The sequence below is a fragment of the Ostrinia furnacalis genome, unplaced genomic scaffold, assembly GCF_004193835.3.
Source record: "Ostrinia furnacalis isolate ACB-3 unplaced genomic scaffold, ASM419383v2 OfSCF4484, whole genome shotgun sequence".
NCBI lineage: Eukaryota > Metazoa > Arthropoda > Insecta > Lepidoptera > Crambidae > Ostrinia > Ostrinia furnacalis.
This window is the reverse complement of record NW_021134723.1, coordinates 17,495-44,542: the sequence shown is the minus strand read 5'-3', so window position 1 is coordinate 44,542 and position 27,048 is coordinate 17,495. Positions and strand designations below refer to the sequence as shown.

The following is a 27,048-nucleotide window of genomic DNA, read 5'->3' as shown; positions in this document are numbered from 1 at the left end:
ACCGAGTTTTCTTGACCTTAGTTACTGTTAATAAAATTAATCCTGAAGCCATACATATTTGTAACAAACCGATAGCGGATTCGATTCTCGTACTTACCGTGATATCTACGTGGGCTTTATTATTCCAAACTATTGCCAAATTCCAATATTATTGCCCGATTTATTACGAATAGCTTAACGAGGTCGAAAGGTTGAAATTATTCTGGTTTATAGCTAAAGGATTTGTATGCTTGCGGATTGCGGGGTCGTAACTTTGGTAGGTATTGACGTTATTGGCCTTGCACGAAATATTCACCTAATTTTAGCCGTGCAGCAAAATAAACCCAAGGACACGAATAAGCCTTGTTTAACTTTAAAACCTTTTAACCTTCGAAAGTATAGCCAGTAATAACCCCTACTACTCGATAACTAATGTAATAGTTATTAGTTGAGTCGGTTCTTAGAATAGAACATTGTGCGGCTAAACTGATTTTGATGAAACCACCTTATCTGTCATCTGTTTCACTATCCTCCTGTATCATACGACCCTTCTTGGTCTGTAATGCACACGCCCTAGCTTTTCTTAGGCTATTTATTATTTTTTTTGGACTAGTTCTTAGTAGCCGGTCTCTGGTGATTAGCGTAATATCTACCTACTGTTTTTGCATTTCTTAGGTACTATTGGAAATCTTAGGCAGGAACAGGTGATAGCTCATCAAGCTATAATTATTTTGATTTGAAAATACTTTTATCATTCCAAGGACATAAAATGCCAGTGTTTAGCTTGATGAGGTTTCATCTATTCATCCAGGGTGAAATAAAACGAGAGTTTTGAACACATTATAATATGAATTTATTAGTAACCTGAACAAAGGCACTACCTTGTCTAAGAAGGCACCTTTAAGCTGATTTTGTTCTAATGGGACAACAATATTGTAAATAATTCTTTTAGCGTCTAAAACTTCAACAAATTTACCGAAGCAAACATCTCTATTTACATTATAATTTATGCAATTCATCGTCAAATGTTTATAACAACAGCAAACAGTGCTACTATCTATCATTTTGAAAATATTCTAGTGAAAATATGTGATTATTTTTGATGAGTAAAATGTATTATCATAATTTGTTCGTTTTTAAAATTCGTTGTCAGTGAGGACGAATTGGGCAGCGCTGCCGTAGTCCAGGATTCTGTTCTTGATTCCCTTGAGCTTGGCGATGTAGTGCTTGTGTATCTTGGTACTGGTCCTCTTGTAGCGGAGAGCAGTGATCATTTTATCCACAGTGTAATGCAGCCACAGGATGTTTGTGTACGGCTCGAAATTCTTCCAATCATTCCTGTTGACAAAAATAAAGACGTCAGTTGAAGGAGCACAACAAAAAAATTTAGTTGCCTTGCGCGATATTTAAAAGGTAAACTGGATGTCGTCTATACAAAGTTTCTGGAGAACAAAAAGGTCCACTGCTGAATTAGTCTATAATTAGTCACTATACAAGATAACCTTATGTATTTTCTATAATAAAAATAATGTCCATAGCAACAAATCGTTTTTAGTAAACAAAATTCAGGTCATATTTTTAACTAATTTATCTTTTACGATAGGAAATAATGACCTTTTGGCATGGTTACACCAATAGAGAAATCTCGAAAAAGAAATCATTAATCTATGGAAATAAAAGCATTGAAAATAATATTAATAGACAAGAACATCATTTATTGGTCACAGAACTTTTTGTAACCAACCTAAGACAGTCGCTTTTTATATCATGTTCAAGTAGGTAGTTATAATATTAGACCAAATACATAACTGTGAATAGGAAGGTGTTGCTAGTTAGCTAGTTGCTATCTTGCGTTAATTTGTCTACCGCTGATAAGAATTGTCTCGCCAATGTGGGTCGTCTGTATTTGTGAATGGCCATATTGAAAGTAAAGGTGACTTCCGCTGATATACTTGTATGTAGCGGTTAATTACAACCTGGTAAAAGGAAGTAGGTTATTTTTTTTCTAATTTTGGCTCTTGGCAAAACGTATGTAAATATAAAGTTGTATAATCTACATAATTTGTCACTATATGGTGCATGATATCCTATCATTTAGACTCCCTGAGACTAAAGACTATAAATCGGCCGATAGTTTGGTAGATTTCAAAATTGTATGAAGAATCGGCCGATACCAAATCGGTGTAATGTGTACGCTTCCAGACATGCTCATATTGTGAATACGTCCCATGCTTGCTGCGCTTTCCGCTACGAGGCCTTCACTCCAGAACCTTGCTGCCCCATCAGCCGTCAGTTCTACGAACTATGTGTTCTGCCCATTGCCAGTTCAGCTTGCTCACGTGATATTCTTTTGAAAATCTCGGTAATCCCGGTATTACACAACATTATCAGTAGGCCTAAGATACGCGCCACGATAAACTTTTATCGAAGTGTTTTATCGATTTTGCAGGATTTTAATTACAACTAAAATTGTCGACAATATTTATCATGGCGCGCATCCTAGCCCGACAGGTCTACACATTACATTACATACCGCAGCTTGTCTCTCATGAGCCGGTACACCGCGAACTGGTAGTCGCCGACGGCCTCGAACAGCGAGTCGTCGCCGCCGAGGTCGTTGTACAGCGCCGCGCACTCGCGCGCCAGCGGGAGCGACAGCCGCGACAGCGAGTAGTCGATGATGGTGCCCGCCACGCCGCAGCGCGCCACGCGGTGCGCGCGACCGCGCAGGACGAACGTTGCGAACTGGGGAAGAAAGGATCATTTAGGCCGGGTTCCCACTATGCCGGACCGGCAGATCTCCCGGTCCGGTAAAATCGCCGGAAGGCCTAGCGGCGGTACAAATTGTATGAAGCTGTTCACATTATCCCGGATCCGGCTTTTTCGCCGAGCCCGGCATTTTTACCGAGCGTTTTGTCACTACAAAATGCCGGCAAAATCACCGGACCGGAGTAATGTGAACGAGTTGCGGCCCACCCCGCCGCGCCCGTGCTCCCCGCCCCGCCCCGCGCGTGCTCCCCGCACTTCATTCGGCTCGGATTTCGGATCCGGTGTAATGTGAACACCCTTGTCCGGTGTCCGGTTTCCGGCAGAAATGCCGGTCCGGCATAGTGGGAACCCGGCCTTAATGATTGAAAAAGGTACACCGACGACATTAATTCCACATGACTAAACAGTATAAAACAAAGTCGCTTTCCGCTCTGTCCCTATGTATGCTCAGATCTTTAGAACTACGCAACGTATTTTGATGCGTTTTTTTTAAATAGATACGAGTGACTCAAAAGAAAGTTTATAAGTATAAAACATGTATATTATAGACGACAATAGCCGGGAATTTCCATTACAACCGTGCGAAGCCGGGGCGGGCCACTAGTACGATAATATAAAGGGTTCAAATCAACGTCTTCATCAAAATCAAAATCAAAATCAAAAATCAAAAAAATATTTATTCAGTTTAGACCACAAGTGGCACTTATGAACGTCAATAGAAAATAATAAAAAAAGAAAAAGGTAGCCCTTATGGGGCACTTTACATGTCTCCTTATCTTTTGGGCCTTATCCTTATCATCATTAGGCCCCGCCCACTGTCAAACTTATGTGGCAGTAGGCGGAGCATATACCATAGAACTGAAGGCTCGTTAGGGCTGAAACTTCTCAAAATAGCAAAGAAGAGTTCAATTTGGACAGGCCTTCTATTGTGTAAATAGAAAGTCCCGGGAAAGACCTCATGTTCGCAATTTTTTCCTTGGTGGTCTTTTACACCATCCAAGAGAAGTATGGTTGTTTGGGGGAAAGAACATTACTGGATGAAACCTTGAGCCCTGATCATCACCATCCTTTCAGCTACTTACTAAACAAAAACTATGCTCAGTTTACGATTACTAAACTTTTCAGGTAAACATTTGTGATTATGTATACCAAACAAAACTCGACCTAATTGTTGTTATCATAAGGCTCACCTTCTGCTCTGTGGGCGCTATCAACACGTTGCCCCAGTGCAAATCGCGGTGCTCGAACTGAAACGCCTCTTCGCCCACCGCCAACCCGAATGCAATCTGGAAACATTTAAAACGTACGATTAGTATAAAATATAAATCAAATCCCAGAATTTTTCGCCTCGTGTCATCATTTACACCAGCGGGGCTACTCCGAAAAACGTTATCCGAAATTTCGAATGTTGCCATCCCTCTCACGCAAGCGAGATGCCAGCATGAGCGACGGTGACAGATAGACCCGAAACTACGTAAACAGCGTTTCGGAGTAGCCCTCCAGATATCATAGACTTTTTTAGCTAGCCCTCCAGATATCATAGACTTTTTAGCTACTAACTTAAAGGTGATGAACTACCGATTCAAGAATATTTCAATCCCCGTCAACTGCTCTGGACTATTAGACAGATATGAAGTACATATTGATTTGTCTCAAAACTGGTTACAAAGTTAGCACAGTGTACAAAGTTTAGGGCTAAATGTAACAGTTGTAAATTACTAACTACATTCCAATCTAATTACAATGACGATATGGTTGTACAGTCAGCATTAAAAAATTCGTGACATCCAAAGTTGCCAGTCTGTTTTTTGCAAGAACAAGGCCGGTATTTGACAGCAATCGCACCTGATCTTAAATGAAGAGAATGTCTCCAACTTCCTCATTGGCCCTAGAGCAATTCCAAGTATACCATCAATAAAAGCCTAATTAGAGTCATCAAACCTCTCAGTCATTCAATTAGAGCCATTAGAACTTCATAACTATGAGTTGTTTTCTATGTGTAAGCTGAGGACACGTGTCTCCAGCTGACACATCTGTATCTTCGTAAATATTTATGCTACGATAATGTATTATACCTCAAAAATTACAGTCGAATCCAAATAGTAGGCTTTCCACTTTTCAAGACTTTAGCTCAAATACTGTTAAAACCACGATCAAAAAACTATGTGCGAGCTGGAGTACCGTGTCTCCAGCTTACACATCTGTATCTTCGTAAATATTTAAGCTACATCAATGTTTTATATCTCATAAATTAAAGTCGAATAAAAAAACCCGACTTCAATTCTTTCAAAGCTTTATTTCGAACCGTTTTCGAACTACGAACCGATACGTATGTGTAAGCTGGTGACACGTAACACACGGTGGATTATTAAAACCGTATAAGTTAGAGTTGCGTTTTAAAGATCAAATAATTCGTTATAATTGAAGTCAGTACCTCTAGCATGAACAACTTTCGTTTTCGAATCGTTTGCGTATTCGAAAAAATTAAATACTCAACCTTCAAATTAAACGACAACGTGACAATTTTGATTCTCAAAATAAGTTTCGTACCTACAACCATTTCTAATACTAATTTCACTTTAGGACACGTTATTCACAAGGGCGCTGTTGTAGTTTCCGTACTAAATCTTTGATGGCGATTCGAGTACGCAAACGATTCGAACTCGAAAGATTTTCGTGCTAGCCGTACTGGCGCACAGTGGTCTGAAAATGAAGCTCCCATACCATAGAAACTTAATGTCAGAAATTAATAAATAAAAATATGTATTGTGTTAAGTATACCTCCCTTTGTTTTNGAGACATTCTCTTTCTTAAATGTTACAATTGGAATAAGATTGTTTTATCAACTTATTGGCCACTTCGCGGTGTCACAAACTATGTGACGTTGACTGTACTCACGACACATGATTGCGGTTAAACATGTTTGATTAATGATTGCATAATTAAGTCGACTGAACATCTGTGTGTGAATAACATTTGAGTTGCATAACCTTTATTTATCATCCTAGATACTAGAGTCAATATAATTTAATCGTATCACACATTCCCATTGTACAGAGGGCGTAGTGTGAGTTTAGATCAAACGTATTCGATATCGAGTGCGTCAAAAAACCTATGAAGATTTTAGTTCTTGAAAGTATCCGCTAGGGTCGCTGTACAATCCGTCATACATTATATCATTTTTTACGCACTCGATATTGAATACGTTTGATGTAAACTCGCACTATGTCCCGAGACCACAGCATATAAAGCTACTAAATACTATTAAGGCTTTTCTTATAATGTAGCAGCTTAATAGTATTAGAATAGAATTTGCAACGAAAATGGGTAGTATGATGACTGTACTTTCGTCTATACAAAAGACGGCACGTCTTGCATCTGTAGCATCTTTTGTTTGTAATAAGTGCTATTTACAACTAAGATGTCAGTCTAATGTGTTTGACTAAATAAGGGAAATTGAAAACAACAAGACGTTGTCAATACCAGCTCTAATACTATTATGTTTGCATTTTCCCCATTTGATAAACAAGCATGACCTCTAGAGATCAAAAAACAATTCTTAGAAATCCCAAATATCTATTCGAGTCAAAAAGCCGTCGGCCATTGAGCCCACGACCTGTCTACGTCCTTTTGTTTTCGACACAAGATTACTTTTGGCAAAATACTGTAGCCTATTAAACAAAGTATTGATTGGAAGAATAAATCGTTATAGTAGTTTGAACACGACAAAACAAGTGCCAAATTCTTTTATAATATTATTAATAAAATTAAATTACACGCTAATTTACTGTCGTATTTAACAATGCTGCAATGTTGCTTCTTTAATTTATATTGTTATTTTTTAGCTTGTGTTCACAATTTCACCAGTGGGGGGCTAGATTTAGAAAGAAAGAAAGAAAAAAAAATTATTTGGTCTAAATTATTACGTCTGTGTTCAAGAACAAAAACACACACGTAGATCTACTGGTTACTCTTTATTTCTTTACAAAAGGCATTAAATATGATCAGTTTTTCTTTCATATCTCCTAGATGGTGCGACACTGTCGTCTATGCAACCAAAAACCGTAATGTCTGTTTACTTATCAAAAACACTTATCTTCAATATCGTTACATTATTTCAACTATTCACTGGGAATTCACGTGCGATCTGTATCTATCGTACAATCTAGTGTTTATCGTACGAAGAATATTACGAGACACGATCTAGATATCTGATAAAAATACTGCATTTGAAAAGCCACGGTGTGTATCACGCGTGATATGGCGGTACGTTTATTTATCGAATCGGAACAGACAATTAACAATAATCGATTTCAATAGTATCTCGATATATTTGTCGTATCAGGTAGTAAAAAGTGAACCACAATACAGAACGATCTTTTCAACTAGAAAAGTATTGAACGTGCGAAATGGGTTTATTACGTGAATGAGTCATTGTTTATTAAATGAATTAGCACATAAACTACGTCCTTTGTATTATGCTTTGCGCATTACATAACAAAAAAAACATGCAACACAAAAAAATAATATTAGTAGAAAAAAATCACGCGTGTCAGCAACACTCAAACATTGAAAGCATGTGTCTGCCCCCGCAGAGGATAAGTGAAAATCTAGTCAAGATACGTCATACACTTGAACTAGAAATTCACCTATCGTCCGCAAACGGCGTGCCATGCACTGGAAAAGGCTGAAAAAAAAACAAAAACGAAAAACAAAACAATAAAGTTTTTATTCAACCATTTTCCAGTCACTGGAAAAGGCTGAAAAAAAAAAAGAAAAACAAAACATTAAAAAGGTTTTAATTCAACCGTTTTCATAATCACACTGCAGACTCTTTGTTTGACACATCTTATTTAATCTTTTGTTGTAAATGTGACTCATTACTTCGCACATCTGGTGTGTAAATAATCTAGACACACAATAATGCCATGTGTTTGATAAAAGATATTCATCAATTTAACATAATGAAAATAAATAAGACTGTGAAAACGGTTGAATTATTAAAAGAAATAAAATTATGTATTATAAACAATCTAAACTATTATAGCTTTGTACAACTGAAACTAATAACAATGACGTTAGCATTTTTACGTTATTAAAACTGACATGACATCCAAGTATATTTTACGTTAAATGCATAACTAAAATTGATAAACAAAACATAACAACAACAATTTATTTGAGCGATATTTTGTAATAGGGTCATTCCATCGTTTCGGGTGTTACGTTCGTACACATATATTCAACAATTTCATGTATTTTGAAATAGTATTTTAATAATGTTAGTGCCTTAATCTGTCCGTTTTTAGTTGTTTTATTTAAATAATAAAGTTTGTACAGCTTAGAATGTAGGATAACGGAAATATGAGTCGAAAAGTGTGCGTTTCGGGCGTTACGAGATTTTGCCTCTATGTTCTGACTGTTGCTGCATTTACTCGAAATTTAGCGAATTTTCTTAAGGAATCATACCTAAAACTTACAGGACTTCTAAAGTATGAAATTTACAAACCATGTAACATACAATCACTGTTAAATAAAACGTTTTACTATTTTTTTATAAATTTTTTCTTTGTTTCGGGTGTTACAATGGTTCTGTTTCGGGTGTTACGAGTACGAAAATTCAACGCGTTTTATCGATAAAATCGGTGTTTTATTAGTCTCTAGGTACTACAAAATAAGGAGTACAACAAATAAACACAAATAGAGCGAATTCTGGTTTGAAATTACGAAGCAGCTTTTTTTAAAAAATATACAAAGTTCAAGTTTAATTTTTCCTCAGAATATAGCTTTTTCTATTGTTTTTGGCTTGAAATAGCATTACTTTAATTTCTAATTACGATATTTATTGGAAATGTCAAACATCGACACTTTTTAGCAATACCTTAATTTTAGTGTTAAGTCGACATTTCAAAAAAGTCTTAAATTGAGAAATATGACTCCTTTTCCGATGCCAGCGCTAGTGGGAGGTCAAAGGACCCTCACAGTAATACTTTTTCACTTCTCCAAGCAATATACACACATTATCGACATATAAATAAAAATGTAATACCCGAAACGTTTCGGGTGTTACAGTTTTTAATCAAGAAAGAAACATACTAAATTAGTATCATGCTCAGATATTAGTTAGTATTTGAAATCATTACTACCATGACCTTACTTTTACCAAATATTGTTACCCTAATCCATGTGTAAGGTACAATAATAAAACAAATACCTGTTTTTCTGTTTCGGGTGTTACATCGCCGAAGTAACAAGAAAACACACTTAAAACTTGATGATTATCAATTTTTTTGGGACTATGACGCTATCTACCAATACTATGATAAATACCCTCGAATCATATAGTGGCAAAACGTTTCACAGATTGATAGTTTTTTTTTAATCGTATTACTAATAATTAGAGAGAAAATGATCATTCAGACAGTTGACTTAAGTATAGACTTTGAAGACTAATAACTTAAAAATTACTTGTTTCTTTCAGATTTTTTTTGTTGCACATTATAATTTGGAATGTATACTTTCAAAATTCATCAGATTTAATGCGAAAAGAACATATTTAGTTTTTCACCCTCGGTAACATTTGTCATGGAATGACCCAATACTGATTTCGACAATACAAGAAAAATGTAAGTTATGAATCCTGTTTCCCTGTTGTAAGTCTGTCTTTTGTACCCCATTAAAAGCAAATAAATGATGATTCTGATAAAAATCACAGCATATATCAATCGTTTTCAGTCTGTCTAATACTGAATATCCATTTCGTCTACACACCTTTCGACACCGATAGGGTGTATAGGTGTGTAGGCGATACAATTAAGAAATGAAAATTAATATTTCTAATTCTATGGATCTAGACCTATAGCGTGAAGAAAAAAATAACTAAGAGTTAGACTATCCCGAAAAAAAGTCTAATTCAGCCGCACGAAATTTTGTGGCCTAAAAAATCTTCAACACTTTCCAACCATCAATAGTGTGTTATGCAACGCTTTCCAGCTCTTAATGTCATGTTCTATTTGCCACACAATGGCCGCCACAAAGGCTTATAAAATTGTGAATCAATTGCGCAACCGGCACGTTCGAACTCGTTTTGCAATTGCATTGTCCGCAGGAACAATGTTGTTTAAATACAGTTTGTTGTGTTAATCATTACAAATAACCACGTGTTTGAAAACGGAAAATTATAGTCGGACATGTACTTTAAACGGTTGAGGCGAAAGAAACAAAGAACAGTTAAATCTCAGACATACGTCGTCAGCATAAAAACGCACCAATAAGATTCCACAATGTGAGCTGTGATATGCCTTTGTCCATCCGGAAAATTAAAAAAAAAGTCCGCAACACTGAGCAAAAAAACTCTGCCCAGTAACAAGACGCCCAATAGTCTATGACACTTGGCAACACTCCTGTGGAAAGTAACAACCCAATAAACTTGGCATTATAAATGGGGAAAATCCATTGCCAACCTTAAATTTACATGTCACGGTGGCTTTCTTTTTTGTGGTCCGATAAACATGAAGATTCTCATTGTTTTTAGAAATTACGAGGGAAAGTCCGTGTGTACTTAGCTGTTAAATTATATGTCTGGGTTGCATAAGCAAATGACTATAATTATGTATGTATAGTATTCTACATATTTAGCCAACACTCACACAAACAAGTTCATACAACAATGTTAGCAGCCGTGAGGACGATAGAGGAAACCGACAACCGTTTTCTAAAATAGAAATTACTCAATTACCTACTGGTTTAATTACTATGTTGCTCGGTACGCATAGTGGAAATGTCTTGAAAACGAAAGTATGACACGTAGAAGTGGCACAGAATCTGCAATTTGACATAATCAGAACAGCAGTTGTGAACACAAAAACTTGGTTGTAGTCGGATTTACAATTAAATGCGACTACGAAAGTATTTTGATAAATTGAGATGCAGCGTCTGGGATCAACAATTTTATAATCATCCGAAACTTTTCGATTTTTTAAATTTTAACCAGAGTAACTAATCTCTGTTGGCGTTTCCCTGTGTCCAAGCCTATTTTATTTCTGAAAGATACAACCAAGACTTTGAGAAGTGGCCCGCGCATTTTACTATTGCTTTTGAAGGAATATGAACCTTGTTTTTCTAATTACACAAATTATATGCCAAATAAAGTATAATGGATCATCCTAAAATCCGAGATTCGGAATCTTAATAATGGGAAGTCCGATTAAACTTTTGACAACGGCAAATATCAAATATGTAATCGATTCGAAAACCACAGAATCGAATACGAACTAGCAACGCATCTGACAAGCGATCTAATGATTGCATTCGGTTGCACTCGGCTGATTGACGTAACGGCACTCATGGGTAATGAATGCGCGTGCGTCACTGAGATCGTATCTAACGACCGTATCAATAAACGTATACCCATATTGAGAAAGACACTGTGTTATCTATAGTAAAATCTTTATTCGAGGCTGAGAAATTACTTTTTAATCGATTTATAGTCGGGGAGACTGAGGACCCCAAGACAAAATAAGCAAAGGTAATGAACAAGGGCAGATAGATCCCTTAGACTCAAAGCATACATGTTACATCTGCATGTAAAATGTTCGCAATCTAGAACTAAAAGCCATATTTTAATTAACGAAATAATCGCAAAAATTGATAAATTCACAGAAATGTTTACAGAGTCCGAGACTGTCTTATATTAACGTAATTAACAAATTACGCATTATAAAACGGTTACTTGTAACTACAACTTCTCTAATCAGTCGATTACATAACGTTACACTCACTGCAGTTTCGGTCACGTGTATTGATAAAACATTGGGGCCGGTTTATTGATATGCCCCTAACAGAGTGACCCCAATGCTGGGTACAATACTGCGAGTCAATCATTAATTGAGCTAACGTAAGTACTGAACAGTACCTCTAGTACGAAAAACTTTCGAGTTCGTTTCGTTGCGTATTCAAAGTGTCATCGAAAAATTTTGTATGAAAAATTAAACAGCGCCCCCTATATTATAGCCGCCCTAGGGGGCGCTGTTTAATTTTTCATACAAAATTTTTCGATGACACTTTGAATACGCAACGAAACGAACTCGAAAGTTTTTCCTACTAGAGGTACAGTACCTCTAGCATGAACAACTTTCGTTTTCGAATCGTTTGCGTATTCGAAAAAATTAAATACTCAACCTTCAAATTAAACGACAACGTGACAATTTTGATTCTCAAAATAAGTTTCGTACCTACAACCATTTCTAATACTAATTTCACTTTAGGACACGTTATTCACAAGGGCGCTGTTGTAGTTTCCGTACTAAATCTTTGATGGCGATTCGAGTACGCAAACGATTCGAACTCGAAAGATTTTCGTGCTAGCCGTACTGGCGCACAGTGGTCTGAAAATGAAGCTCCCATACCATAGAAACTTAATGTCAGAAATTAATAAATAAAAATATGTATTGTGTTAAGTATACCTCCCTTTGTTTTACTAATATAGTATGAAGGGTATGAGTAGCTCCATGTGTGAGAAAAAAAATATTTTTATTTTTTTTGTATGGAAAAAAACACTTAAAGTGGATTTTTTTTAAACTGAATAGAACTGAAGGGCTGGTACTCACATGAGCTATTGCACCATACATGGCGATCAAGATGACATACAATTCTTGTGCCGTTGGGTGCCGCTTTGCACGTAGCAAGCTTTGGAAATTTTGAATTTTCGGTAGGCGATCTTTCAAGTCTTTGATGTTATTTTATGAAGTTATTAACCGCTTTCAATACGAGAATAGTATGTAGATTAATACTCATATAACTAGGAATATACTAGGGATATTTTTAAATAATTTTTATTTTGAAAATATAAAAAAATAAAAAGTTTAATCATTGAATGAAGTAACCAACCAGTTGGTGACTGACATTGTTATTAGTTACTAACCTGCTAATGACGTTTTAATGAAAATAATAGAAATCAATTTTGATTAAATAAACAACTTAAAAATCGAACTGCCCAATAGGAAAATAGAATTACATTTGAAATCGGAAATAATTCCTACAAAAGATTTTATTGTTTTAATGGCTTCATTTGTTACCCATTAAGACTATCCTAAATTTTCGACTTCGAAGGAGTTGTGCTTAAGTGGTGGGGGCCCCCGAAAGGGGCGTTTTTTCGGTTTTACGGTTATATCGCGTAAAGGACTTACCCTATCAAAAATTGGTCTTCATGACGGTTGAAGGGCATTTAATCCTGCATTGAATAAGACTAAATTCATATGTTTTGGACAAACCGTTCTCGTGCTTATCTTCGAAAAAGTACAAAATGTATGTATAAATGATCCTCTCCACGTCCAATGGCTCGATACCCGCAGGATTCCATGTTTTGAAAAGGACCGCCTCAACCAGTGTAACCCTGTCAAGGCTTACGAGCTGGATGTGCCTATCCTTGTTCGTCCCAGCCATTCGATACCGTTGCCTAATCAATGCCTGGTAACTCTTAAAGCCAGACCAGCAGCGGCTATCACTTACAACTACATCAGCGGTGTCCTAACGTGTCGACATTGTTCGCGCACGTTTACCAACAAGATTGGCTACTGTAGCCATGTGAGGGCACATGATAGGGCAGCCCAGCGTAGCCCTCTTATTGCGGACTAAAGGAATTTTGTCGTGGTTACCGTAGCCGAAAGCGGCTTGGGAGTATATACAGGGTGTTAGGTAAATGGGTATATGAGCCGACACTAGCCCATGTTAACATGGCCATATAAATGGTATGGTGAAGTCAGAAAATTGATATCTTCATTTTAATTATTTTCATTTTCATACATCTCGGATTTTATAAAATTTATTTTGTATGAAAATTTAAAAAAATTAAATGATGATATCAAATTTCTGACTTCACCATACCATTTACATGGCCATGTTAACATGGGATAGTGTCGGCTCATATACCCATTTACCTAACACCCTGTATAACACAGAGTTGTTCAGGAGAGTGCAAGGAAGAGGTGCAGTAACCGCAGTTAAGGAATGGCTGGAACGAACAGGGATAGGTACATCCAGCTCTTAAGCCTTGACAGGGTTAAGCTGGTTGAGTCGGCCCTTTACAAGGCTTGGGAGCCTGCGAGTGACGAGCCATTGGACGTAGAGAGGGTCATTAATTATACATACATTTTGTACTTTTTCGAAGATAAGCACGAGAACGGTTTGTTCAAACATATGAATTTAGTCTTATTCAATGCAGGATTAAATGCTCTTCAACCGTCATGAAGACCAGTTTTTGATAGGGTAAGTCCTTTATGCGATATAACCGTAAAACCGAAAAAACGCCCCATTCGGGGGCCCCCACCACTTAAGCACAACTCCGTCGAAGTCGAAAATTTAGGATAGTCTTAATGGGTAACAAATGAAGCCATTAAAACAATAAAATCTTTTGTAGGAATTATTTCCGATTTCAAATGTAATTCTATTTTCCTATTGGGCAGTTCGATTTTTTAAGTTGTTTATTTAATCAAAATTGATTTCTATTATTTTCATTAAAACGTCATTAGCAGGTTAGTAGCTAATAACAATGTCAGTTACCAACTGGTTGGTTACTTCATTCAATGATTAAACTTTTAATTTTTTTATATTTTCAAAATAAAAATTATTTAAAAATATCCCTAGTATATTCCTAGTTATATGAGTATTAATTTACATACTATTCTCGTATTGAAAGCGGTTAATAACTTCATAAAATAACATCAAAGACTTGAAATATCGCCTACCGAAAATTCAAAATTTCCAAAGCTTGCTACGTGCAAAGCGGCACCCAACGGCACAAGAATTGTATGTCATCTTGATCGCCATGTATGGTGCAATAGCTCATGTGAGTACCAGCCCTTCAGTTCTATTCAGTTTAAAAAAAATCCACTTTATGTGTTTTTTTCCATACAAAAAAAATAAAAATATTTTTTTTCTCACACATGGAGCTACTCATACCCTTCATACTATATTAGTAAAACAAAGGGAGGTATACTAAACACAATACATATTTTTATTTATTAATTTCTGACATTAAGTTTCTATGGTATGGGAGCTTCATTTTCAGACCACTGTGTGGCGTGTGCATTATATTGCTTTAATTATGCAGTAGATACGACAGAGCCAGTTTAGCAAGATAACAAGAAAACCGACGGAGCGTACGTTCTTTGAGCATAAAATTATGCTCATTGCATTATACTCAATTATGTAAATATTATACAAAAACCAGTTTAATTTTATTCATTTCAATTATACGATATGTTACATTAATATTTCTTGTAATTTTCTACCGGAGATAATATAACAGAAACAGATTTCAAATCAATTTACCTAGTTTCAAAATAACTCGATTATTTCTGGTATTCAGGTCTGAAATTGTTCGTGTTCTTTCTGGTGGATTGGTCTTGCCACAATTTCTTAGTTGCTCAAAAAATATTAAAGCTATTTAGATATCTATTGGGTTTTAATCCAATAAATATTTTGCCTTATGTGCCCACACTTTGGCACGTGCTGACTGACGAGTTGATAAACTATGTTACAAACAATTTTGTTATTCAATTGTAAAAATAACGTAAGTAGTTACTTCTAATTTGTTGTTTATACTTCTCGAATATTCCAGCGACTGACTCATTCAATTTTAGATTTCCGCATCGCTCGATAACATTTTCGCTAACCATTATGAAATAACTGATAATGCTCGTCGATCACTTCCTTAGAACCGTGCAAAAATAATTATCAGTATCGACCGTATCTCTCATTGCCGCTTTATCTTGGCAATCGAGGAATTGTGAAACGCAATTTGTAAATGCGGACACCAAACGACTTTGAAGACGGTATATCAAGCTGTACAACGGTGGCGTCTTAAGTACTTGTTATAAATATGGTTTTGCAATAAAAATGTAGTCAAATATGCTGTCATGTATGTACACACTTCCACGTTTAGATATCTCTCAGCGACATGCGACAATGTTCGCCCTTGTGCGGCGATAATCAGGCATTATCTTTCCGCGCATGCGCTTGACCTTTGCTACGTAGCATGCATGTGTGCGTTACTATGCACTGTGTGGGGGCCGGCTCTGCATAACCTATGGTTTTTATCTCGATTCCTACGGGTTTACAGCAGGTGGAAGTTGAATGCATCTGGCTTGGCATTTATCTGTCATTAGTTTTCTTTTTTCGAACCTTGAGAGCGCGTTGCCATTTTGTATTAGAACTCGCATCACCATAAGTTGATGAACTGAACCATAAAAGGCAGTTCTTTCTTAAACTCTTACTTAACTCGTTCACATGAGGAAATCTAGATACAATAGAACTTTTATGACACATGCACACGACAACACGCGAGGTTAAGCCATTGTGGTGTGAAAGCATAATTTTCAATGAAAACAATAAATACACGACAGCAATGTCATATGTACTTTTGCGATTGCCAATAACATACGTTGGTGTTCAAAGAAACCCCAATTCGGCCTCGTGTTTGGATGTGTGCCAGCTCTCGTCAGTCTGCCATTGACCTTACGAATTTGCGCACTGGCAACACAGTGGAAGTAGATAATAGAAGTTGCGAATTCTACACACATGTATAATGAGCATTGAGAATGCGCGGTACGGAAATAACGTTCAAGGAAAACAAATGTGACAGAAGCTCTTTGTATAAAAAGATAAAATATGCCCTGAATTAGAAGCGTCCTCTTTTCTTTTTTTTTCAATGCGCAAAGGCTGAAGGCACCCGCTGAAAATGCTCAAAAGGTTCCTTTATATTTTACTGTTGAATGAGTATCTATAGGCAGCAAAGGTTTGTGCCTCACGACTATGTAAGCCATGGCCGATTTTTTAAGGTAGGGTACGTAGAACTTATACGAAAATAAGGAAACTGGTATTTATGCCTACTGTAAACTACCTATATTGTGGTGGCATCATTGTCTGTTGGTTCGCATGAAACCCGCATGTTCTGTGACCTAATTCTATAAATAAATGACAGATCCACTTCCTCAACAAAAGTGTTCTCACTTTCACACGTTTTCCAGACATAATTTACATGTAAAGTTCTCGCAAATGGAAAATTAACTATCTCAGTCTACCAGGTTGATTATAGATGTATTATTTAGTTCCCAGAGGTAGAATGGGTCATCAAAAGACGTATAGTATACCAGCTCGTGTAACGTTACCCGATAACACATCATATTTCAATATTAAATGCTCCCGACCTCCAAGAAGCTCTTCTTATCTCACATGTAAATGAATTCAAAATGTCAGTTGAAATTATTCTTACAGATAGGGCACTGAAAAGATACTTTCATTTCTTAACGTTGGCGGATGTATTGTGAGATTTGAACAGTAAATGGTTTTGTAAGTATAATTCTGTGAACTCTTGTATAACTAAACAATAAGTTATTCAATGACTGGGAGGAACTATCTTAGATTTCTATAACGAAATTTTTCACAATAATGCAAGTAAATACGAAAAATGTTTGTTCCTCTGATCTAAAATAAAGTATAATTTGAACATTATTGCGATAGCTTATCATAACAGAAGTTAATCTTGCCTATAAATATAAGTTATCAACGGTAGACAAAACACACGAAAAAAACTATTAATAGCAACTTAACAATATAAAATTAGCAAATTAAATACAAAGAATCATAGCACACAAAAATACAATAATCAAGCACAGTATCGTTTCTTCCGTTGCAATATTCCAGAAACAATATTAAGCTTTACAAAAAAAGTGTAAGGCCCAGAACAGACGGTGAAACGCAACTGCAACGAAACTGCAACTGCTAGTTACTTTTGAGTTGCATCTAAGTTTCTGCCATAGCGTCCGTTGAGAGACCACTCATGACGCGACCAGTTTGAAAGTTTCAGTTTCATTCATCAGAATCATCACAAAGTTGCAGTTGCGTCTGTTCTGGCCCTAAATAAACAAAATTAAAAATAGCAAAATACTGATCGCACGTGAATTCTCATGTTTCTAGGAAAGATAAATGATTCTCCTACTAGAAAATATTTGTATGAGCACTGTCATCACTGATTCATGGTTTATGTAACGTTTTTGAGAATTTGTATACGTTTTACATTATATTTGTTATCTAATCAATAGATCGCCAGACAAGCTTTATTTATGTTTAGTGTTCGATAAAATAGTAATTACTGAAACTGATTGTTTTCAGGTATTTTTAGAAACGTTATAAATGTATTATGAGTCGTTTGTTCGTTCGTTTTTTCCAAACAGAGAAAGAGTACAGTTTTGGGGGAGAGAAAATATTTTGGAAACCCTGGTGTATTATTTTTTCCTGTTTTCTGTTGTAACTGTTTTGTGGTGTAAGCAAATACTACTTTCATTTATTAATATAATTTATGCTATAAAGAAGACAGCACATTAAACTTCTTATAAAGTTTAAGGTTGGGTGCACCATCTTACTTTAACTTTAACAAACATCAAAAGTCTGTGAAATCCCATACAAAAAGTTATAGGTACGGTTTAAGTTATGGTGCAACCAAGCAAAGTGCTATTTTGCCGTAACAATGTACAGAAGAAGCATCAGACTACATTATTATAGCAAAACAGCACCAGTCACAACCACACAAGATTGTAAATTATAAATAACTTGAAAAAAATGCTTGCCGGGCGACTGTTCTTCCATCTGAGCTACGTAAATACTTACTTAGTGTAGTAATACTCCTAGAATTAATTAGAGCTATCCTAATGGGAAGTAGCGAGTTATTCCCAATACAAGTAAGTGTCTCTGACTACTTACCGGGAAGACTCGGTAATAACTCTGTATACAAGTATTTTTGGAAATAAATGTTTTTTTTTTATTTATTTTATTTACTTATGCCCGTTTTCACCATCAATCCCTAATTTTTAAGTGACCCTTACGGTGACACATAACCGGATTTTTATTTTCAAAGGGTCACTTAAAAATTTGGGATTGACGGTGAAAACGAGCATTAGAAGCTTTGATGTGCTATCATCTGTCAAATAAATCATCACATACCTGCAAAAACAGCGCGTGCGCTTGCTCAGCGTTGTTGAACTCGAAGCTCTCTAGATCCTGGCCGGCGTTAGCCAACTCCAGCACTATGTACTGCTGGTCGGTCGGCAGGACGGCCGGGTTGTCGTTTTCCGAGCCCTTGCACTCGTCGTACAACTCCCACAGGTCGAGCAAACGCGACGGATAGCCACCGTAAACGCAACGGACCGCTAATACCTGGGGATTGGTTTTTAACATCAGCCGGGTTAGGATGCGCGCCGTGATAAAATCTTATCGATGACTTTAGACGACAAATGTATGGGTTTATCACGTAAAATCGATCACGTAAGAGCTTATCGCGAGGCGCATTCTAGGCCTACAGGTCTAAAAGTTTGAGACGATATTTTTGACTGATAAAACAACTAGACAACAACTGGTAACAAAACAGTTGTTTTAGCTTCTATTCTGCCTACCTGCCTTGTTCTCGACCTCACATCATCAATACTTAGGTTTTCATGGAAAATCACAATGGATCAGAAGGCTAAGCCCAGTTAAACTAAGTACATATTGAGAAGATTGATCTTTGTATTTTGTATTACAAAACAAGCACAAAAGTCGATTTAATTTCAGTCATAGATTCTGTTCTGTGACTGATCTAAATAATTATTTCAACCAATCAAATCTATGTTTTTAAATTTTATTCTAGTTGTGCAAATCTAAAACTACATACTTACTGAGAGTGTTTACTAGCAATAAGGAAACCTACAACAAATACTTTTGTTGTAGGTAGGGTTGTTGTGGGAGGCTTACTCGAAATCCTAACTAATTGTCATTGATGAAGATAAGCCTATAAAGCAAACGTGATAAGGCACGTGACCATCGTAAATACACCCTTATATCCTTGAACATCAAACAAATGCCAACTGTGTCTGATTGTCAGTTAATTGACATCGCACAAATTATTGCGTCTGACCCTATTAATATCAAGCGGATCGCTGAACTATCAAACCAATGTCTAACACAAATAAGAACAATTTTAGCAAATCAACACAGATAACGTCGTCTCAAGATAACACTGTCCCAGTTTATTATCACGTAATTGGACGAGCAAAATGCCGCGTCTTTGTGTTGATGTACCGATGATTCATTAGCATTTCTTTTTAAAGTTTTTAATAAGCACTTTTCAATGTACAATAATTTTAATGACTCATATTGGACATCGAGTTACTAAGAACTGTTTCAAAGCATTTGTGTATTAGTCATCATAAAAAGTGATTTACCATACAAAAAAGCAGGTAGATGCAAGGGTGACCCAAATGTTATTGTAAATTATAATTGAAACCCTAAGGGGCAGCAGGTAGGTAGTTTTCTATAATAAAAAAAAGTTGCTTTCTGGCCAGGTTTTTTGCTGCCAGGATAATTTAGAAACAGGTTCACCACTATTGTTATTAATACTAAAAAAATATATAGAAATGTCATAAAATAAATTCTATACACCGTTATTATAATAAATAAATCAATTCATATTCTTACCTCATTAAAAACATCAGTTGCATTCTCTACAGAATGTAAATCCAAGGTATCAATCTCCTTTCCTGCGTCAAATTCACGTTGTATCTCATCTATGGGAGCGCGTAGTGCGCTCAATTCCCTAAAAATAAAAATACAATAAATTATGGAAATATTTAGAAAAAAACTAAAGACGTTATGACGAGTTATTTTAATTATGTAGGTAGGTTTAATATTTTTCCTGCATTTTATTTAATTACAAAGGTAATTAAAGAAATAACTCTAACCTATTGAAATATAATTTGTTAGAGTACTTGAAATTAGTTCATATAAAAGGTTAAACACCAAAACTTACTATAAATAATTCGAACAGAAATTCGGATTTAAACTAGCAAACGCCTGAAGAAAACAAAGAAATATATCAATTTACTTAAATTAAAACGTAATCTCTGAATACTCACATAGCAATCACAATCTCCGATATAATTTCTTGGAAGTCCTTCTGACGTTCCCCATTGACTTTGGTAGTGCCCGCTATTGGGACTATCTTCATCACACGAGCACGGCCATCACCAGCACGCCATAGGAAAACCTCTCCGTACACTCCTTCGCCGATTTTGCGGCAGTTTTTCAAGACCCTAGGTTTTAGAAAAAATAGAATGAAGTAAACAAATTAATATATAAGCTTGAATGCAGGTAGTCGAGTGATAAAAAGTTTTTATGTTTGAACTGTACAGACAAAAGTACTGAACCCAAACACTGGCGATCTAAACGATATTAGATGCAAGTTTGAATGAAAATTGTGTATTTTCATTGGCCGATGACTGTTAATAAAATCAGAATGTAGAGCAATTAAAAATGCAGTTAGTTGTTTACTTTTTAAAAATACCCACATTTATTTATTCTTAACTTTTTAAAATAAAATAGCATGTAATACTGCTTATTTAATTACTGTAGATATCAAAATACATTTAAAATCATTTGTTTCTAGCTAATAATATAAAACTAAGTAAATTTTTGACCATGATGGCATTTTTTTTTCACATAGTAGGTAGGTAGATGCAAATAAAAATACCACATGCACTCATAACATGGAATTCATTTTAGAGAAACATGAATAATTATTTCCAGTGACACAGATGTTTGAAAACAATGGCACCGTTTTATTTGCTCGACCTACATAAGATTTTTTACAAGGTCACAGCACCGAAATGCAGTGATACAATTCAAATAAACAATACTCACGTTTCTGGATAGCATTCATCGAAGAGTATCGCGTCTGTCTGACCGCATCTACGTAACACGTACTCCCGTGCTGTAGAAACGCGATTAGAAGTATCATGGAAATTCTCTATTACAGTGACTTCGTTTTCAGAGTCGGCAATCGAGAGTTTCGATAGCTCGACGATCGTATCATCACAATCCTCGTGCAGAAATCCTGGAATACAACCGTTTGCGTCAGAGAGCGCGATCATGACACACACAAGGAAGTGAACGACAAACTTTCCCCATGCGTAATCTTATTACGTAGACGATGCCAAGAAATCGCACAGTCTCTCGTATTTAATGGTGAATATTTTCTAAAACTAACCTGTGTATTGCAGGGAAAGATGCATGCACTTGGCTTTAGACACTTTTTGTTGAACAAAGGGGCAGAACCAAGCTATTATCCCGTTAGGGATAAAGAATGGTAGTCAAATCGATTTAATTACAAACACAAAGTTTAACACAAATAGTCTTCACTGCTATTACGTCCTTTGAATAGCACTAAATATTCACTACACGTTGTGTAATACACGCGATATTTAAATAAAAAATAAAATAAAAATTATGGACAAAGACCCAACGTAGCGTCTTCTTCCGCGGAATCGACGAAAAGCACAGATTAAAAATAAAGACCGTTTTTAGTATTTTCTACTAAAACGTGTTGCCACTTGATAATACAGAAGCCACAAATGGTAGAAAATGCTATTCACGTGGGGGTAATGAAAAATAGCGCCAATTTTAAAAATCATAGTAGGTAAACGGTAAGAGAATAAAATCCTTTACCTTTTAAATCTTCAGAAACAGAAGTAGAACATAAACTAAGCCTCGAAGCGTTAGGTTCCTGAAAAGAAAGTAAGAAGTAACATTTTATTATTTATTTATTTAGTTTCCTTTAAAAAATTACCTGATGGTTGTAAATACGTACTTTTATAATCCGAATCGTCGATCTACACGGTTTAGAAACAAATGTACTCCTGCGACTAATAATTGATTCATTGTTTAGTGAACCTGAAAATAAATCACATTAGCAGAATAAGCACAAGAAAACATTTGTTTTATTTAGAATAAACCAACCTGACATTACACTGAAACTTTAGGTGGAAGTGACAAATGTGTTTTGAAGGCAAAATCTTTTTAAATAATTCTTTGTAGACGATTCATAGACTGCATTAAAGAGGACTATTAACTAATGACTGATATAACGGTAAAAATATCTAATAATTTACTAATTGACTGTTTACTTTAATATTTACCTTTGAAATCTTGTAGTTCCATGGTGCTAATGACGCTTTGTCTGTACTTTCGTCCCTTGGAGACCAGCTCATCATCATCCAGTAAGGAATGGTCTAATTCCATCATCGTCATTCTTTTATAAATACTCAAGGACCTCTCCCATTTCTTCCCTGGCTGCAATACTATTGCTGGCTTCCCCTCATTTTCAATCAAACTTTTCCTAGTATCCTCATCCATATTACTTTCTCTAGGCAGTCTTGAAGATTTTCTGGTAGTTACTGATGAAAATCTAGCACTGTCGTTCTTGTCTTCACAGAGACTGTTTACAACTAAGTCTTCATCTTTACTATGGTCAGCATCACTTAGCCTTGTCTCTTTTTCCACCTCAGTTTTATTATTATCAGTACTATTGTCTAAATTTGAACTTATGCTATGTCTTGAGTTGTTACCATTATTGCTAACTACAGTCTTATCACAATCAGTACTACTGGCACTTCCATAGGAACTATTAAACCCATAGAGAAGTGAGTCATTTGTAACTTCATTACGCCTTCGAGTTGTTACAAAACTGATACATCTTTCATTTTCATTATTTGTAGTAATGTCTTTTTTTTGTGAACTACTATCATTATTTTCTAAGCTATTGTCATTGTTTTCTGAACTATTATCATTATTTTCTAAGCTATTGTCATTGTTTTCTGAACTATTATCATTATTTTCTAAACTTTTGTCATTATTTTCTGAGCTATTGTCATTATTTTCTGAACTATTATCATTATTTTCGAAACTTTTATCATTATTTTCGAAACTTTTATCATTATTTTCTAAGCTACTATCGTTATCAGTGAATGTTCCAGAAGCATCAGAGGCTTCAACTTCATCTGGCATTACATTTTTTAAGTCTGAATTGTCAAAGTTATCAGAATCATCATTTACAGACTTAATATCATCAATACTCATATAATCATCACTATCCAGCTCACTTGTCTCATCACATTCATCTTTTTCACATTTATTAGCTAAATATTTTTCGTAATACTTTTGTAGAACTGAATCATTTAGTCTTTCAATCTTAACTATAGGAACATTTTTGAATTCTTCAACGTCTTCATGGGAAGATTGTTCACTATTGCAAGTTCCATAAGAAGATTCATTTTCATCATCTAACCCACTAGAATTGTTTGTTTCATTACTGTCAGTTTCGGAATTTTTACATACTGTAGAATCACGATTTGAACTATTTTCAAATTCATTAATAACTGATTCGTCAGATAAACTATTATTTTGGTTTTCAATACATAAAGCTTCAGTTGGTTCATTTGAGAAACCATAAAAAGGCTCAGCCTCTGTGGTTTGGAAGTCACTTATCTCAATACTAGATATTTCAACATTACTCTGTGATTTCTCTTTGTTTTCAATAACTTTTGGTGTTATTGCAGTCAGTGGAGTGTCTGTATGCTCAGGACTTTTGCTGGTTAATTTATTTTTAAGGCCTTTCACACTTCTATTTACAGATAAATGTATAACAGGTGAAGGCTGATAATCTTCGCAGTGAGAATTAGATGTGGTGTCATCTTTGTCAACTATAACCACACTATCATTATCATTTTCTTCAACTATAGTCACATAATTTGGACTGTCATCGTTCTTACCAAAGCTGATAGGTGAGAATTTATAAATAGATTGGCTCCGATACTTTTCCTTGAACGGAGTGCTACACAACGGAGAACCAGACGGTGTTTGTAAGTTCGTAGTTAATCTATTTACTGCATAATTGTTGGGATTATTACTAGAGTTACTAGAATTGCCTCCATTTGAGTTTAACTTATTAAAAATAGATATGTTGTTGACTATATTAGTAATGGACTCATCCAGATGTTTTGGACTAGGTTTTCTCTCAGTTTCAATAAGTAAATCAAAAGCTTTCAAGTCTGTGACATTCTTTGTATTATTACAACTTTCATTTGAGTTCTCCTTATCAGAATCTGAAAAAAAAAACGTGATTAATATGGAAAGAATGTTCATCAACATCAAGAGGCCTTCACTGTAGTTTGGCAATCCCCACTCTGGCCAGAGGGGCAAGAATGTTAGTAGATATTAAATTAAAGATAAACACTTACCAAAACTATCACTGCTTGAGCAGTTGAACTTCTTAATTTTTGATAATTTCTTTCTACCATATGCCTTGGTTTCTCTGTGAATAGATAATAAAAATAAATATAGTACTTAATTACTAAGGAAATTAGTGTTTAAAATTCATACATCAATGTAATTTCGTGAAATGGTGTGTGGATAACATAGCTAGTGGTACTCACGGCTTATCGCGATATTTGAAAATAATAGGTCTACTATTCTTTGGAGAGTCGAACCGACCGGGCGAGGACGAGTTCAACAGCTGGTCAAAGAGATCTTGAACTTTATTGACTCGCAAAGACTTGTCAGGAGTCAGAAATGCCGACGTTGATCCTGAATCTCTAGCCGGTGGTTCGGGGTCTTTTACAATCCTTTTCACGTATTTCCTCTTACGTACTTTGCTAGCAGCAGTTCCATAATGGTTCGATGAACCCACACAAGACAATTCTCGCTTGGTTTGTTTAATATTTTGTATGTAATACGCTTCAAAAGCAGAACTTTTCTCGTCCAACGCTTGTATCACATCTCTGTGATCGAGGGCACCACCAGTTTCCTTTTTGGATCTGTATGTGCGACGCATCTTAGGATATCACACTTTTTTGACAAAAATAAGTTAGTTAAATCATTTTTGTCCAATATTTTTGTTTACTTTTTTTGAAAAGAAGCTAAACTTCAAACGGAAAAACAAACTTTCAACACACACTATTTTAACGACTGACTGTCATTTTGATCTGAATGAACGAATGAATCACAAGACTTTCTGTGATCTACTAGAGGTGGGAAAACTTTACCGGTATTACCGATACAATTAAAATGAAAATGAACTTCAACAAGTTTCATGTTTGTTCATTTCAATAATTTCATACAAATGGCACCAGTTCGACCCCGGGCCTCGGGGTCACTAACTTGTCCATAGATAGATTAGATCTATTTAATTTTGCATGCGGCGGAGCAGAGCGGCAGAGCCGATGAGCTCATTCTTCTAGTCGACCATAGATGGCGGATTACTCGTATACCTACTTGGGATTTTAAAATAATGATGCCCAAGCCCACCGTATTTGCGCTTACCACTTGGCGCCACTGTAGAGTGAGGTTAAAACTCAGTTCGCTAATGTACGGACGCCAAAGAGAAACATACTGTCACGGCCACGCACGGTGGGCCAGAAATCGACCTCCCCTTTCATAGGATTTTTTTTTTAAAAATTTAGTTTTTAGCACTTTAAAGTATGCAGGTGTTTTGAATACATTATAACATTAAATTAAATAGTATTCACGGGCCTCGTCTCGTCTTGTACACCACGTAATGTGTCATTTTGTGTTTCAAATGTATGAAAATGAAAACTAATTACCTTATAACTTTTTCCGGTCTTGCTCGGTCAGGCTGAAACTTTCAGGTATTGTTACCGAGTCCTTAACAAAGCTATGTGATATTTTACCTCGATCCCGAACGGTCCCGATCAGAAGTTATGAATCAAAACTTAACATCCATATTTGGATGTGAATGTTTTAAAAACTTAAATATTGTGTGTGTGTTTATATTTATGTACGTGTGTTTGTACCTTGTGTTTGTATTTTAATTTTAAGGAAAATCATCTATCGATAAGAAAAAAATAGAGTACACTTGAAAATTGCTGTAATTAAAAAGATATCAAGTTTCACAAATAACATAATGAAAAATCGAAAAAACAATAAATTAATCAGTGTCACAGTCAGACAGGTTTCCTATATCTACAAATTCAATATTTGCCTTAGTTACACTATGATTTAATAACAATTTGGCTTCATCTGAAAGAGGTTTATTACGAATCTGACTCATCTTAGGTCTAAAACTAGACAGGTATGGGTCAGAAGATATTAATAAATTATGGATGATATCCTCATTTGTAGCAATCCTACTGGTCTTACGAGAGTGGAAGGTTCTGAATTTCTTAAAATCTTTGTTCCGTGCTTCAGATGCCTCTTCAGAGAGTTTGCCGATTGGAATAAAATTGTTGTGCTCAATTATTTCAGCACCATGCAGGAGTAATTTATGCACGCTTGCCGGCATATAATACCAAGCATAGAGCTCGACATATCTTCGAGCTGTTGTAGCACAATATTCACGGAACTTTTCCACATCAACATACTCTCCACAAGATATTACTTGAAGAATCACACCAAATCTCTTTATAAGTTCCTCATCCA

The 27,048-nt window shown here is 35.7% G+C and overlaps 1 protein-coding gene across 1 annotated transcript; it reads right to left on the bottom strand.

The window, feature by feature from the left end:
• Positions 1-808: 808 nt before the first annotated feature.
• Haspin (haspin) lies at positions 809-25,508 on the bottom strand. Its single transcript, XM_028314007.1, has 12 exons — positions 25,047-25,508; positions 24,852-24,925; positions 22,752-24,716; positions 22,424-22,506; positions 22,282-22,339; positions 21,478-21,670; positions 20,694-20,870; positions 20,257-20,374; positions 18,748-18,960; positions 3,939-4,034; positions 2,513-2,724; positions 809-1,317 (listed from the first exon to the last, which is right to left on the bottom strand). The coding sequence occupies exons 1-12, from the start codon at positions 25,442-25,444 to the stop codon at positions 1,116-1,118; spliced, it is 3,789 nt and encodes a 1,262-aa protein (XP_028169808.1). The 5' UTR covers positions 25,445-25,508; the 3' UTR covers positions 809-1,115.
• Positions 25,509-27,048: the final 1,540 nt, after the last annotated feature.

Bases quoted from the DNA above. Each gene is read 5' to 3' on its own strand.
- Haspin (XM_028314007.1), bottom strand. From the start codon at position 25,444: ATGCGTCGCACATACAGATCCAAAAAGGAAACTGGTGGTGCCCTCGAT. The intron at 24,717-24,851 runs GTAAGTGTTTAT...TTTTTTTTTCAG, and splicing joins CTCAAGCAGTGATAGTTTTG to ATTCTGATAAGGAGAACTCA. The intron at 20,375-20,693 runs GTGAGTATTCAG...TTTTATTTTTAG, and splicing joins TCGGAGATTGTGATTGCTAT to GGAATTGAGCGCACTACGCG.